Source organism: Rhamphochromis sp. 'chilingali' (assembly GCF_963969265.1).
Source record: "Rhamphochromis sp. 'chilingali' genome assembly, chromosome: 4".
NCBI classification, from domain to species: domain Eukaryota; kingdom Metazoa; phylum Chordata; class Actinopteri; order Cichliformes; family Cichlidae; genus Rhamphochromis; species Rhamphochromis sp. 'chilingali'.
The window spans coordinates 7,720,164-7,735,860 of NC_137948.1; the positions used below are offsets into that span (position 1 = coordinate 7,720,164).

The 15,697-nt window shown below is 40.6% G+C and overlaps 2 protein-coding genes across 3 annotated transcripts; both read left to right on the forward strand.

Annotated features, from left to right (window-relative positions):
* Positions 1–1,370: 1,370 nt before the first annotated feature.
* Positions 1,371–2,993, forward strand: gpr78a (G protein-coupled receptor 78a; the record flags this gene model as incomplete). Its single annotated transcript, XM_080881093.1, has 3 exons — positions 1,371–2,044; positions 2,229–2,342; positions 2,750–2,993. 3 exons carry the CDS (start codon positions 1,371–1,373, stop codon positions 2,991–2,993), a joined length of 1,032 nt encoding a protein of 343 aa, XP_080737219.1.
* A 2,806-nt stretch (positions 2,994–5,799) lies between these two features.
* On the forward strand, positions 5,800–13,236 carry cpz (carboxypeptidase Z). Of its 2 annotated transcripts, none has more exons than XM_080879780.1 (13): positions 5,800–6,199; positions 6,667–6,699; positions 7,355–7,406; positions 7,565–7,887; positions 7,989–8,204; positions 8,753–8,949; positions 10,413–10,574; positions 10,936–11,094; positions 11,176–11,311; positions 11,433–11,572; positions 11,901–12,000; positions 12,157–12,302; positions 12,406–13,236. In XM_080879780.1, exons 1-13 carry the CDS (start codon positions 6,106–6,108, stop codon positions 12,607–12,609), a joined length of 1,962 nt encoding a protein of 653 aa, XP_080735906.1. In that variant the 5' UTR covers positions 5,800–6,105; the 3' UTR covers positions 12,610–13,236. The 2 variants fall into 2 exon arrangements, with proteins under 2 accessions (XP_080735906.1, XP_080735905.1); XM_080879779.1 differs by having other exon boundaries at positions 5,805–6,199; positions 8,753–8,988.
* The last annotated feature ends 2,461 nt before the right edge of the window (positions 13,237–15,697 follow it).

The following is a 15,697-nucleotide window of genomic DNA, read 5'->3' on the forward strand; positions in this document are numbered from 1 at the left end:
CTATGTCAAGATGGAGACATGTCATTATTGCCAAAATGAGAACAAACTAAGCCCCAGTTACAGCCTCTGAGTAGGAATATGTAACACTGAAAAGTTAACATCAGGCACAGTAATGTAACGTCAAGCTTATTTCCACCAACTCGTTAAAGGGGTAATATTTTTCTGTTTTTACTGATGATTAAAATCTATCAAAGAGTTCAAATGGAAATACACTGCCCGTAAAGGCAATCTGAAACTGCACTGTGTATATAAAACAACAACCAGCATCTTTTTTTCTTCATTTCTCCCACACGTGTTCCTCCTCCCCCTCAATCCAGTTTCCCTTCAGCTTTTCAGGTTCCATCCGTCTTCTCTTAATTTGCCAGCTCTTCTGTCCTTTCAACCTGCCTTTGTAATCCATATGATCCGTAACACAGCATATGATGCTTTCAAGAAGTGTACTTAAATGAACATGCGGTGGCAAATGACTTCTTGAAGGTATTTGAGGACAAATCAAAAACAAATCAGTGCTAAGTAAGATGAAGTTCAAAGAGTGATGAAGACACCAGAGATCTTCTGTTGCTATGGAGATGTGTGTGTGTGTGTGTGTGCATGTGTGTGTGGTCCCGATATTACTCATGTTATGGGGACCCAAATCTGCTTTCACAGTTACATCATGGTGACAAAGGGTTGTTTGCTGAGGCAGGTCATTCGATTATAAGGTGAGTATGTGCTTCATATCTAGAATAAAAGGTTAGAGTAAGGCATGAAGCAGCTGTGGTTAGGATGAGTCAAGCTTTTCACACACACACACGCGCACACACACACGAAAAGCTCTGCTCTCCTTCCATAGTTACAGACAGCACAGCTGAGCTTTTCTTTTGGGATAAAAACTTAGAGCTGGATGCAAACACAACATCCTCATCTCTCACATTAACTCTTGCCCGCATGGATATTGTTCAAGCGTCACATGAGCCAGTCACCGACCGCACGTGCAGGGCGCACGGCATTGCCAGTGAGAGAGGAGGCGCCGGATAGTGCGCATGATCGCGAGTAAGCGCTGAGACCACCCGGCAATCTCGTGTTATCCTTTGCTCAGCTCTTCAATTTGGACTAAACTACTGTCATTAGTGGAGAAATCGGCGCGATCAGTAGTATTTGAGTTCCTAGAAATCTTAAACAACTTTTAAGTTATTTATCTCAACACTGACGTGAAGGTTTGTTGAGGCATTTCAGCACCGGACAGCGCTTTCTCTCTGCTTGGCTCACAAGTGCGCGTCTGGCACGTGGCAATGACTATCCGTCATAGCTGGTGGGGGGCAAAAGGAGAGAGCATGGCGGACTCTCCATAACATCCTCCCCACAGCTGCTGCTAACACGAACCACGAGATATGAGCATACCGGAGTTCCTTCTGGAAGTGTCCATTGTGATAATAGCTGTTGTTTCTCTGCTGACCAACTTGTCGGTACTGCTATGTTTCGTTCAGAGCAGCGATTTAAGAGCCCATGTACCAGGAATCTTTATGATAAATCTCTCTTTATCTAACATCCTCCTCAGTATTATCAACATGCCTGCCACTTTTCTGGGGGTGGTCAGTGGCGCAAACCCCTTGGGGGACTTGTTCTGCCACGTCGTCAGCTTTGCCGAGACTTTTATCACCAGTAATGCCATGCTGAGCATGGCGGCGCTGAGCATGGACAGGTGGATAGCGGTAGTATTTCCTCTGAGATACTCCAGCAAGATGCGCTACAGGGACGCTTTTCTGATCGTGGCCTACTCCTGGCTTCACTCTCTCATCTTTTCTCTCACTCAGCTGATGATGAACTGGGGAGGCTACAGCTACACTTACGCCTCATGCACAGTTCACCTGGACTTGGACCAGGTGTCTCAGCTGGGAATCTACGCCACCTTCACAGCGCTGTTCCACGGTAGCAGCTTTGCGCTCTGCCTCCTCGTCTTGTGCTTCGCTTACCTGAAAGTTTTGAGAGTGGCTAAGTCACACTGCAAGAGGATAGATGTAATTACAGTGCAGACTTTGCTTCTGTTGGTTGATATCCACCCCAGGTAGAGTGTTTTCTTTGAAAAAAAAAAGTTTGATATGCCTCTGATTTCAAACCAGCTTAATTGGATAAAATAAATCTCTACCAGTTACGCCATACTGAAAAAAACGGTTGCGTAATATTAGGTAACATGTTAATGAGTTTATTAATTATTAATGTCAGAAATTAATGTGGTTTTTTTTTATCAGTGTGAAGGAGAGGTGCCTAGCGCAACGGAAGAAGAGAAAGCAGCGCGCCACTAAAAAGATCTGCGTCTTCATTGGCTCCTTCATCCTCTGCTTTTCACCATATGTTATCACCAGGTAAGCCTTCCAGTGTAGTTAAGTGGAATGGCAGCATGGCACCAAGTCCGTTGTGACATTTGACTGAACTTTGTTTTAAAATGTGAATGTCTTCTATATTTTATAATATTAAGTCGCGAATATATCTAGAATGTATACATCTTCCTTAAAGTTGAGTCATTACTTCTGTAACACAGCATCATAATTAGCCCTAATAAGGTTTCATTCATTGTATGAATGTTGCAGTGGATTGCATTAGACCCTTTATTTGAACAGTAAAAATATAAAACAACTTGCCTCTGAACCAATATAACAGGGGAAGAACCCCCATGAAGGCAACAGATGCCTTTTGTTGTTTCCATAACTTTCCATGCTATAAATACACATCCGGGGAAGTGGAATTTACTTTTTCTGTCTTACTCCCACAGGTTGGTGGAGTTGTTGCCCTCTGTGCGCATCCCTCGTTACTGGGGCATTGCCACCAAATGCTTGTTCTATGCCAAGGCTTCCAGTGACCCATTCGTCTACTGTCTTCTGCGGCAGCAGTACAGGAAGGTCCTGGTTAGTATTATCAGCCGAGTTGTAGGAAAAGATCACTACTTACTGTCTGTGACCAGTGCAAGCAGCACATTTGACACCACAGATGACAGCTGTCTTGCCAGGATTACTTGAGCTTGATGTGGTCATTTTTAAATGATTTAATGCTTTGATCTTTTTTGTAAAAGGTCACAGTCTTTAAAGTCAAAAAGGTCAGCAGATTGAAAGAAGTCAATGCCTTGCTCAAGGACTTTTTAACAAAGAACTGTGTCATGTGACTGTTAAAGGAACATTATTTTCCACTGGGAGAGCTGTGAAGGACACATAACAATTCATAGTGAACGGCACCTCTCACGTCCGATGTGTGCCGAAGCCTTTTCAGCCTCTACAGATTGCTGTTTCCATAGGGCTCATTAGTTTGCCTGGAGATGCACAACCACATGAAAACTGCAACATGTTTAGTACTGTGGAAATGTATCTATAAAGTGTGATAACACTGGATTTGTCCATTTGCTCATTTATTATTGTTTTATGCTTACATTTTGTTTGTGTTAATGACTGAAATAGAGTGCAAAAATAGATACAAAGAAGATGTGTGAAATTGTTATATCAGAGCACTTTCAAAAATAAACTCCACTGCCACAGATGAAAATCGAGTCTTCTATTTGAGTACTTAAAGTGAGTGTATACTGCAATACTGCATCAGTCTAGACTAGTGAGTCAAATATTATGATCGTGATCTTTTATTAACTGATATGAACTGAACATATTTTAAACTTATATTTCCACGTGTCTCTGTTCATGCATAAAAATCAAGAAGTATCCAATATTGAACGGTTAAACGAAAAAATTAGAAACCTGTGATCTAGAATCTTGTGAAGCTATCATACTTATTTTTGAATCTTTTGCTGCTACCTCTTAAGCCCATGGAAACTGCTGCTAAGCACTTTAAATCCCTGTTACAGCTTGGTAATGGCTTATTATTCTTACCAAAGCCGGGAATACGAAGGTCGGTGAAGATTTTCAGATACCCAGTGTTGGGACTAACGCGTTATTAAGTAACGCGTTACAGTAACTACGTTATTATTGTGGTAACGAGCACGGTAACTAGTTATTATGCCAAAACCAGGAACGCGTTAGTCGTTACTGGGATTTAGATAGGCTCGTTACTCGTTACTTCGTGTGGTGGCTATCGCGGAGCTCCCACAGATTCAGTAACATTAGCAAGTGGTGGAGGCCAGCAGGTGGATGAAAGAAAGGGGATGCAGGAGGAGGAGAGACCCGAAGCGGCCGCCGGTCCAAGTGTGAACTGAACTTCAGGTAAGAAGTTATGACCTGCAGTCCATCTGGGTCAGATATGAACCAAGTTTAGGTGGAGTTTATTTTCGTTGTGCTGACTTTTTCGTACTGCGTACTAGCTAGCATGACGGAGTTTCTATACAGCTGGGTGGTGCTATGTTACTGATGTGGAACTTTATTTTGTTCATACGGTTAATTATTAGGGTTAATTATTAGAGTTGCCAACCGTCCCGTAAAAAACGGAATCGTCTCGTATTCAGAGAAATTATTACGCGTTTCGTATTGAGGTGAAAAGGAACAGTTTGTCCCGGACTTCAGCTACAATGAAAAAGGCACAAAGCTGGAGTTATTCTGTCGTTACACTGCACAGCTGCCTCTTCTTCTCTCATCCTCTCACCCTCCCTCTCCTGTTTCTACTTCAATCATGAAACTTATCAATGATCAGCTGATCGGCTTTTCTCTCTTGTTTATTTATCGTCCACTTTGCGCCAGAAAGAGGAAACCAGCGGATGTAGCGCTAAACAACAGCAGCACGTTTAAGCTTGATCAGCTGTTGTCAGAATTTATTTAATATTAATTTCTAGTATCAGCTGATGTTTGCTGGAGCCACAGCTGCAAAGCTGCTGGTCATGATGTCGGTTTGGAAACATGAAGATGAAACCAGGAGATGTCCTTACTGGATCATCAGAGCTGAACAGGTGATGGAGAAACAGGTTTACCTTTTAGGTGACATGAATGAGTTGAAGGGAAGTTATGAACTGTTTCTGAGAGACAAATAACTCCAGGATCCTTTTTTAGGTAGCTGACAGCTGGTAACTGTGCAGGGGCGGGTCTAGCAAAGTGTTGCCAGGGGGCCAGGTAGGGCATTAACAGGGAGAGGGGGGCACAAAGAAATATTTTCTTATTCTCATTTCAAATGTCTAGCTTTTAATAAATAATTATCTGAGTCTTACAACAAACGATTGATAGATTGATGCATATATACCATCAAGACAGTGTACATCACTCTCACAACAGTGTTTATTTTCATTCAAAGGCTTTATGATTTTTGCTATAATGGTGGGCTGGTCTCTAGTCAAAATGCCCGGGCTGATTTTTTGTCCCAGTCCAGCCCTGTATGCAGCTCAGCTGCAGTCTGGTGTTACCTACATCTTCCTATTCAGAAGGCAGAATTTCTGAGTTCTGAGTACAATCGAAAGCACCACGACTGCAGTTTTTGTGTTGGATGTAAAAGGCGCACATGACTCTGTGACGTAGGCTAGAATCATGGCAGTAGTCAATGACGGTCCAGGCGTGGGATTTCTCTCGTGGAAATATGCACATTATCTTTTCCTTTCTGTTGGTAGGTGGCACAGTGTACTTGTGGCAAGTAAGCAAGCTAGAAGACTGGCACTCTTGCTGGGTATCCAGTTAGCAACACATTAACAAGAGAAGTCTGAGTAAAAGTTACTTTCCCTAGTAACTAGTTACTTTGAAAGTAACGAGTAACTTGAAGTAACTGAGTTACTTTTGATGGAAGTAACTAGTAATGTAACTAAGTTACTAATTTAAAGTAACTTACCCAACACTGCAGATACCCTAATGGTGCAAATCTATCCATACACTGGTGTGTGAACAGCCTCTGCAGCGCTATTATGTCAAATAATAGGCAGAGACACAAACTTTTCTTACTCCCACCCCCACAAGCCACGTTTCTTCCTCGTGCCCACACCCCACATACACACACATACGCGCACAGCACTCTGTGCAGTGAAATATGATCGGCACAGCCGCGCTCCTGGTTCGCCTCAGTTTTTACAGGTCAGGGATGCACCGATAAACCAAAGGAAGGAGGTTTCCGTCCTGTGGGTGGTAATTATCATCCAGCATAGAAAACGAAAAGTGGCAGCTTCAAACACACACTGCCACATCACACACCGAATTTTCTGGCAGCGCAAAGCACTCCAACATGCAGCTAGGACTTTTGGTAATGTTTCTTTTCTGGGCGAAAACTTCGTTGTGCGTCCCGCAGCAGAATTGCCATCCAGGAGACGAGTATTTAGGTAAGGTCATCTGGTCCAAACAAATACGCGTACCGTGCAAACCCAAACCTGTGATGCATGCTTAGAGTCCGTGGGAGTTAAACCATGTAACTTAACGTCCACACGGTTTAGCTGATAGACTGCTTTCGACTTCCGATGTTAAGTTACCCGGATACTAATTCAAATAATTTTAAGGCCTACCTATTCATTTTAATTCTCTGCTTCGAGACAGCTAATAGGCGCTTTTTTAGTCTGCATATTTCTCAGTTTTATTACATAATAGCCAAATTAGACTCTGCAGAGACGTGTAAGGGAGATTTAAGAATAAATGTGTGTGACAGACTCATGGCCAGCTGCTGTTTGTTTCTGAATAAACGGTGATTTTAAATGGAGTTTCTTCTTTGGATTGTTGTTACGATGTCTCCATCTAGCGTTCAATGAGCGATGTTTATATATTTTTGAGTTTGTATTATTTATTTTTTTCACAGGAAGATGCAGCAACAGTGCATATGAAGAAAAACGTATGTGAATTATTTTTTTACTGGACAAATTTTTAACTGCATGGATTGAATAACGATTGGGTAAACCTAGCCGTGGAGCATGGCCTGACCTTTGAGGTAAAACAGAAGAGCTGTACCTAGAAGATGCAGCATGCATCTGCTCCAGATAGATGAGACAGATCTGTAATCTCTGACATAAAGAAAAAAAAATGCAGTACCAAGGCTCAGCCTATATGGGAGGATTTGTGCTTGTCTATTCTGTGATGAGGTACTATATCAGACAAATTAGCAGTTTTCCCACAAAATCTTATAAAAGCAAATGGTGCTTCCCCCCCCCCCCCAAAAAAAAAAAAAAAGTGAGTCCCATTGACTCTCATCCAAGAGACAGTGAACAAGTCATAACAAGTCAGGGCTAATGGCACATAATCATACAACATCAGAGCTCTGAAGGCTGGTGAAAAACTCAAACCATGTAATCCATATGAACTGTATCCAAAGAGATAAGGCATTATCTTCAAACTACTTGTAAATATGTGATTTACAGTATAGTCTTTATATTTGAGCACTGGCGGGGAAAAAAACATGTAAAGAATACTTAAAAATAATGATTTAGTCAAACCATGTGTGTCCTCTTTTTGACTCCTTATCTTTCTTTACATCTATTCTGCTCCAACAGCTAAATGCACAGAGCTGAACCTGGGCTATTGTAATGATATGGAATACTCTAGGTAAGTAACAGGGCTTGGCCAAGAAATCTGTGCCAACAAAAACTGTAACTACACAACGGTCTCATAAGGTGCTGTTTTTTTTTTTTTTGTTTTTTTTTTATTGTTTTACATGTTGATGTAAATCATGCTGTTAAAAATCATGTATACATTATATCCAGAACCATATTCCCTAACATCCTTGGTCATCGGACTCGTTTGGAGGCAGAGTCAGGGGCAGAGTACCTCCTCCTAAGTGTCATCCATGGCCTTTTGATTGGGGAGTGCTCCCCTGAGATTCGTCTTGTAGGTTGCTCAGTACTGGCCTCACCCTGCAGAGATGACAAGATGGTCAAACCCTGCCGGAGCACATGTGAGGCACTGAGGAAGGACTGCACACATGCCTTTGAGGCCATTGAGATGGCCTGGCCTTATTTCCTGGATTGTGACCGCTTCTTTGCCAGTGACCAAGAAGGCTGCTTTGATCCTCTGGCAGGGCTGAAAGGTAAAGGTCATGTTAATGCACTGTATACTGCCTGAGTAAGTCTGACGCTCTTTTGAAGCACTCTTCTTGGCTTCCCCTAAATCTTGGTGTCCCTCCTCCAGCCAGACAGGAGCAAGCACTGTCCAGTCTCTCTCCTCAGGAGCCCAGTACTATCATTCAGTTCACCTACACCTCCAATGCACAAATGTACAGCATCCTGAAGAGAACAGCAGCCAAGTGCTCTCATATCTCCCACGTCTACAGCATTGGACGGAGCACTGAGGGCAGGGATCTACTGGTGATTGAGTTCACCAACAACCCAGGACAACATGAGCTATGTGAGTAAGGAAGGTTAATGCAAATGTATGATGTTATTTAAAAAAAAAAGGTTTTACCTCTCTAAGACTTGGGGAAAACAAATGGTCAGATATTTTACATACAGCATTGCTATTTGTGATCTTATCAGCGAATAGCACCTCCTATCAGCTCTGCAGGGTTTTACCATTATTTAGCTTGATGTCTTAAATGCAAGATCCCTTACTCATCTTTATTCGTTTGGCTTTATATTAGCCCTCTTAAAATTGTTTCTAGCTTTAGATTTTCTACACTAAATATATATATTCTCAATATAGTGTCAGCTAACAAGCCAGGTGCTTTCTTTAAAAGTAGATAATTGACACAAACATACCTGAAAGGTTATTTTGACCCCCTCCCCTCCTAGGTTGTTTAAACATACACACACATTTATTAAATTCATCAGAACAACTACCTAAATACATAATTTGATTTGTGTTTATTGCTTGTTCTGCTCAAAATGGCAAAAGTTTAAAAAAATAAATAAGAGAATGCAGATTTAATGATTTGCACTTCTGTCCATGAACTGTAGTAGAGCCAGAGATCAAGTTGGTGGGCAACATGCATGGCAACGAAGTGCTGGGCCGCCAGCTGCTCATCTATTTGGCCCAGTACCTGTGTTCGGAATATATCCTGGGAAACCAAAGAATTCAGACCATCATCAACACCACTCGCATCCATATTCTAGCCTCCATGAACCCCGATGGCTATGAGCTAGCCGCCTCAGAGGTAGAGGATAACAATGACCCGGAGCTCATCAACCATGAAGTAAATATTGTTAACAGAAAAAAGACAAACTGTCATTATCCGATCTCAATTTATTAATTGATCTTGGTCTATTTAGTCTGCTCAGCTTCAGGTGTGAAGGTGGAAGAGTGGGTCAATCTGCTAAGAACAGCTAATGCACAGAGCTTTTCAATGTGGATTGTGGACTGTGAAATTTGAAACCTAAGAGGAAACTTTTAACTATTTAATACATAACTGTGTAAGCACAGAAGCTCTACGAAATGACTCCAGGCTTCCACCTCCTACCTCTTTCTCTGTCAGCCTGTCTGCTTGTCTGTCTACATAGTCTTGTTGCCCAGGGCAAGTCCACCTACTCCCAGACAAATGCATAAACTTTGATTTGAATTTGCCAGGGTTTCAACATTTCTGAAATTAAGTGTGCATACATATCATAGCTGGCAGTGGGAAATCTGCATGTACCTTGCTTCACTTATCTAGCCCGTTGAGCAGTTGTAGAAGTCTCTGAGCTCTGTTTATTCTGGCATGCATTGTGCTGGATTCTCAAACATGGCGAGACTTCTGTGCTGGCATCTCTTAATGAATACTCGGAATAACAACACTGGTGGTGGAACATTTATTTGAAATGTTGCATAGGCATGCAGCCTTGATGTTGTGCCTCTGCATAAAAAGAATACACTGACTGTCTCCATGCTTTAATGTGTGTATCATCTGTTTGATACAGGATTGATAAAAAGATTATGAAGTCCACTGTTAGAACTGCCATTGTCATTGCATGTACTGTGCAGTAATTTAAATACAGCAGCACCCACAAACACATTTACTGCTCTGAGTGATTTATCCAGAGAGCATGATTTAAATACAAATGACAGTTTAGAGTGTATCACACATTTTATATCAATATGACCATATTTTAAATGTTATGTACTGCATGTAGTGTGGTAACTTTCCATTTGTATTTATTTAAAAGAGAGAGAGAGAGAGTTAAAACAGAATGTTGAAATATTTGTTCTGTATATGGACACATATACATAAATGTTTACAGCATGTAACAATTTAAATAATCCAAAAAAATAACTTTGTTGATTATTTGGATGAGATAAAGAAATTGTTGTGCTCATTCCAATTTTATTGCATGGTTGTGCTTACAATGACAATAATGCTTATCTCATCTCATCTTATGTTTAAGACTTAATGGTTTCTGCTTCTATTCGCTACTCTTTCTCTTGACGGATATATGATTTTGTCTTCATGTTAACAATAGAATTAACAGTCATAGTCTAACATGTTCCTTCTTGGATTCCTGACTAATAATCATAATATCTTGCTCTTAATATAGTCACGGCACCTACTAATGTCTGGACATGACATCGTTACAGTTAATGTTGTCATCAGTCTCAGCAGCCTTACACATTTTAATGCTTTTAGTGTGAATCTAAATGTTTCAGGGTCACTTGTTGAATGGTTGGACCAATGGTCGAACCAATGCCCAGAATATTGACCTGAACCGGAACTTTCCGGACCTTACGTCTGTCTTGTACCGGAATCGACGCAGCAGGCACTACCGTACTGACCACATCCCGATTCCCGACGCATACTGGTTTGGGAAGGTAAGAAGGCAGTACCAGAAAGTTGACTCTGTTCCTCTGGACGTAGAGATTTTTCAGTGGCAGAAACGTTTTGTCAGTGATCCAAATGACTTCTTCAGTCCCAGCGGACTGCAGGTTTCCCCAAACTTATTACCAGAACATTTGCATAATGACTGAAACTAGCAGTTTTAGTTTCTCACACTGAAAATGCTACATCCAGATGACCAGAAGCAACTTTTTAGGATTTCTGTACATGGATGATTGAGCATGCATCAAGACTTAAGAAGGTAGTACTAATTTACTAACAATTACCAGAAATAATCTCCAGCAGTTATTTCATATTGGCTTCCAAAAATGATTCAATCTTTTCTTTTTACTGTAGGTGGCACCAGAGACTTACGCAGTGATGAAGTGGGTCAGGTCTCTGCCTTTCGTTCAGTCTGCCAGCCTCCACGGAGGGGATCTGGTGATCTCCTATCCATTTGACTACTCTAGACATCCTCTTGAGGAGCGGATGTTCTCCCCCACTCCAGATGAACAGGTAGGGGAGTGGAATTTTATAGATAGCAGATTTCTAATAACAATCAATGTCTACCTTGGCCAATAATCTGCTAATGCTCAGGTCTTCAAGCAGCTGGCTCGCACATATGCCGATGCTCATGCCACTATGTCAAACAATGACACAGAGAGGTGTGGTGCCTCCTTTTATCGAACTCGGGGGATTATCAATGGGGCACTGTGGTACAGTTTTGCTGGTGGTGAGATACTTTTAACTCCACTCCTTAATTCTCACAGCAAAAGACATAAATCAAACTTCTTTGCGTAAATTTTTTTCCCCCAAGTTTCCCACAATGTGTGCACCTCTCCTACTTTTTGCAGGTATGTCAGACTTTAATTATTTACACACTAACTGTCTTGAGATAACCGTGGAGCTTGGATGCGACAAATTCCCCTCAGAGGCTGAGCTTTACCCAGAATGGAAGAGGAATAAAGAAGCTCTCCTCAGTTTTCTTGAATCTGTAAGTGCCACTTTTTTTTTCTTAACTGTGAATAAAAAGAAATATCTGTTCAAATAATAATATTTCAAAGTTAAACAAGATATAGTAGCATGTTCATAATCTATATGTCATATATATATATATATATATATATATATATATATATATATATATATATATATATACACTATACTATACTATACTATACTATACTATACTATACTATACTATAAATCATCGATGGTAAGTGAATTGCTAAATTATAATGTTGAACGCATGGATAATTACTCTGTTCAGGAAAAAACTACGCTTGACAAATCTTGCCATTGTATTCCTTTTCTCTAAACAGGTCCACAGAGGAATAAAGGGAATAGTTAAGGATGGTAATGGTAATGGAATAAAAGATGCAACAATTTCCATCAGGGGTGTTAGAAAAGATGTCACCACAGGTATACATAACTATGTCAGTATTTGATGTGTTGGAGTCTTACTTTTGTAAATGTGTAAATTAACCTTAGACAATACACATTTTACTGATTTTCTTCTTTTAACTTTCTTCACTTTCCCTCCCACCGTTCTGCGTCTACTTATTGCCTTTCTTCCAGCTGAAGATGGAGACTATTGGAGGTTGCTTAACCCTGGAACTCACATCGTGACAGCCACAGCCAAAGGATACTCCAAGGTCAGCAAGAGAGTTTATTTGCCTCACACCATGAGCAAGGCTGGACGTGTTGACTTTGTCCTGCAGAAGGTTTGTCTTCAAAGTCCCGCTGTACCCTCTATACCACCTTCTTTTAAATATTACCTCCTTCCTCACCTCTGCTCTAACATTTTCACTCATGTCCTGCATCCAGGTTCCCGTGGAGCCCGATATTGATGACCACCTCTTCCCCACATCAGACACATGGGATCGATTTGACCCCTACAACCAGTTTGAGCAATACAGGGATCCAGATGTGGGTGATAGTGGGAGAGAGAGGGAGGAAAAACCATGGTGGTGGAACTACTTCTCCCAGTCTGGTATCTCACCTCCAACCTGGCTGCTGAGAAATGTGTAGACACATTTGGGACAATAAAGATCCTGATTACCACCTCCACCACATAAGGAGACTGGTGAAGGACCATTTTACATCCAGTCCCACTGGTGTTCTCAGAGGCGTTTATGTAGCAGGAGCTGTGACACTAACCAGCAGTAACTGAACACATTGCAGTACTTCCTGTAAGGATGTGAATTAGCATTTTTTCCAAGGGGCAACACATTTAATTTTGGGCTGTGAGTGAGATTTGGGGGCAGCATTGCTTTGAAGCAGCATTTACTGAATAATGAATGAAATATGGATGCCACAATCATCCCCTAAAACCTCATCACAATAGAGAACACAATAGAAGAAATGGGACTTGATATTTTGCTTACAGTTTTACAACACTGCATCTGCACACATTTGTGTACATTAAAAAATGAGTTGGGATTTGTTATGTTTATTTTTTTATGGGCATGTACAAGTAAATTTCTTGTAACATTTATCCATATTTCATACAATACACAAAAAATGTAAGCCCACTGGATCAGTAACAGCATGTGACATAGAGCTTGGATTAGCAGCAACACTGTGCCATCTCAAAACTGTAGAAAGCCTTGCTTTTCCCCCACAAGCATAACAAATAAACAGTGAATATTTCTGGCACTCATTTGTTTCAATGAATCAACTTCGGGGAGTGGTTTTCGCATTATGTCACTAGAGGGCGCAAGAGAACATATAATGGCATTTTCGTCGACTTCAACAATGAATTCTCTAATTAGCGTAAAGTCCATTTGTATTCTTCATTAAAGAGTTTATACATTTATTTATCCTAGTGTTTAGTAATTTGTTAAATGTTAGAAAAACATTTCACAGTTCAATTAAATTTCCACACTTTGATTTTTCTGATTTTTCTGCGTTGAGTTAAAGCTCCATGCGAATCTCAGGAATACCCAGAAGAGAGGATAAGCTGTCACAGTGAAGTTGTTTTTATTCTTATGTTTTTAAGCTATCCAGCGGAAGAACATGTAGCGCTGGTGTGCAAGTGCGTCCTGTATCCTTGCGCCTTATCCAGGTGCTCTGTTGTGATTTTTAGCATTGAACGACAGTTGTTTTGCTAACAAACTCCGTAGTCATATATGTAGTACCACAGTTAATGCTGCCAGCTGCTCCGTACATTATTACTCTTTGCGTTTCTGAAAGGAGAATGTGAACTGACAGTTGGCAAGTTATTGACTTGTATCTGCGAGAAAAGCCCAGCGCAACAATGCTATTTTTCAGTTTGACACATGACTTTCCTTCAGGTGCAAACTTTAAGGTGATATAGGCTATGTTCACACAGAGGTAAGTTGCGCAATTCCTAACAATTTGTAGGCATATTTAATTCAAAACAGATTTAATTCTCCCCTTTCCAGGTTAAATGCTTTTCACCTCTGGGTAGTTTGGTTGAAGTATTGTGGGTTTTGTGGGAAGAGTTGTTTAAGCGTGCACTTCCCCTCCATTGCTCTTCTGTTCGGGCCTATAGCCTATAAAGTAGAAATAGTAAGTACTAGTGATACTAATACAGTGAAGCAACCTGAGTTGGGCTGTGTAGATTTTAGAAACACTCTTCTTCTGAGTCCTCACTGAACCGTGCTGCTGATATTAAAGCAAGAACACGGTTATACTAGATGTAGGTTTTCTTTTTGAAAAGGCCATATTTGCATCATGCTATAATTATCTTTTTTTTCTCTTTTTCCAAGGCGGTGTGTTCCCAGATGCCTCCTCCTTATGTTCCTGGAGTGAGTTTCCAGCTGGCAGTCTTCCACTAAGGTCTCTGGCCCTCTCTCTTTCTCTGGCTTTCCCAGTGCACCATGTAGTCACTTTCAATCTGACTGCATCAGTTTCTTCAACATAACACTTTTTAACACTCTGCATATATAATGCAAATGCCAAACCACTTTGCTCTGAGCTTCCTCTATCCTGCTCTCGTCCTCGCCTTCCTTTCCCTCTGCGTCAGTCAGTCTTTCATTCCTTTAGCTATCTAGCTGCTATGCCCCAGGAGTAGAGGCCTGCTCAATGTGGCAGAGATGATTTGTTTGCTTTGCAATTATTTTCCGTCAGTGGAGACAAATGGATTCATACTGCATAGACAAATGCACGCAGACGGGGCTGGAGTGACGAATACCATGGAACATACTAATATGTATAGCCCAAAGATAAAGAGGTGAGATGAGGAGTATAGGGATCCTTGGGTAAACTTTATAGACATATTGAGGGACCAAAAATATCTCACTTCCTTAAGACTGTGCTGTGTGTTGAAATGCATAACTGTGAGCCGCAACAAGTAAATGCACTATAATGTTTTAAAGTGACAGGTTGCTGTGCTATTCTAAATCATAGTTTGTAACCCCAAAATGCAATGTGTATATAAGTTTACCAGCAGTACTAATTTGGATTGAAGCTCTTTTTATTTAAATGTAGGCTTTTGTACCTACACGTAACTTTGTTAAAAATATATTATTGCACTGCTCATATGCAATTAAAAATAATTTTTAATGAAAAGTAATGCCTCCTGGATGATCTTTTTACAAATGTTGAAAAAACCCCATAGAATTAAGTGATATTTCAAATGAATTTGATTCTAATTATTGTTTTTGATACAGATGAAGTTTGAACTTTATGAAGATTAATGTCTGTAGTGAGCCAAGCTGAAACACAAGTAACCATGCTACACACACAAGACTCAGTCTGCAAGTCACTGGACACAAAAAGGCCCTGTAGCGCATTTCTTTACTTACTTGGTTGAAAGAACTGGTTAGTGGTAAGCTTGGTGTGATACAATTGGTAACAGACAAAAATTTTCAGGCGATTTTTAGTAATGTGTTAAACAAACAGTTGTAGAAACAAGGGAACATTACCAAATTTACCAAACCCCCCCCCAATTTAGGCTATAGGCAGATGGTAGTGCTGTCACATTTGACACTGAGACTGTTAAGGATCTTTTGTCTTTTCTCACAGTCTCTGTTCTATGTTGATGGTTTTTTAAAAAAACAAAAAACCCAAAACATTTCTATCACAAGCGATTACATGATTTAAGTTTTAAAAAGATAAATATAATATTTTCAAACCAAAGTCTAAAACAAAG

Bases quoted from the DNA above. Each gene is read 5' to 3' on its own strand.
- cpz (XM_080879779.1), top strand. From the start codon at position 6,106: ATGCAGCTAGGACTTTTGGTAATGTTTCTTTTCTGGGCGAAAACTTCG. The intron at 7,888-7,988 runs GTAAAGGTCATG...TCCCTCCTCCAG, and splicing joins TCCTCTGGCAGGGCTGAAAG to CCAGACAGGAGCAAGCACTG. The intron at 12,303-12,405 runs GTTTGTCTTCAA...TCCTGCATCCAG, and splicing joins TTGACTTTGTCCTGCAGAAG to GTTCCCGTGGAGCCCGATAT.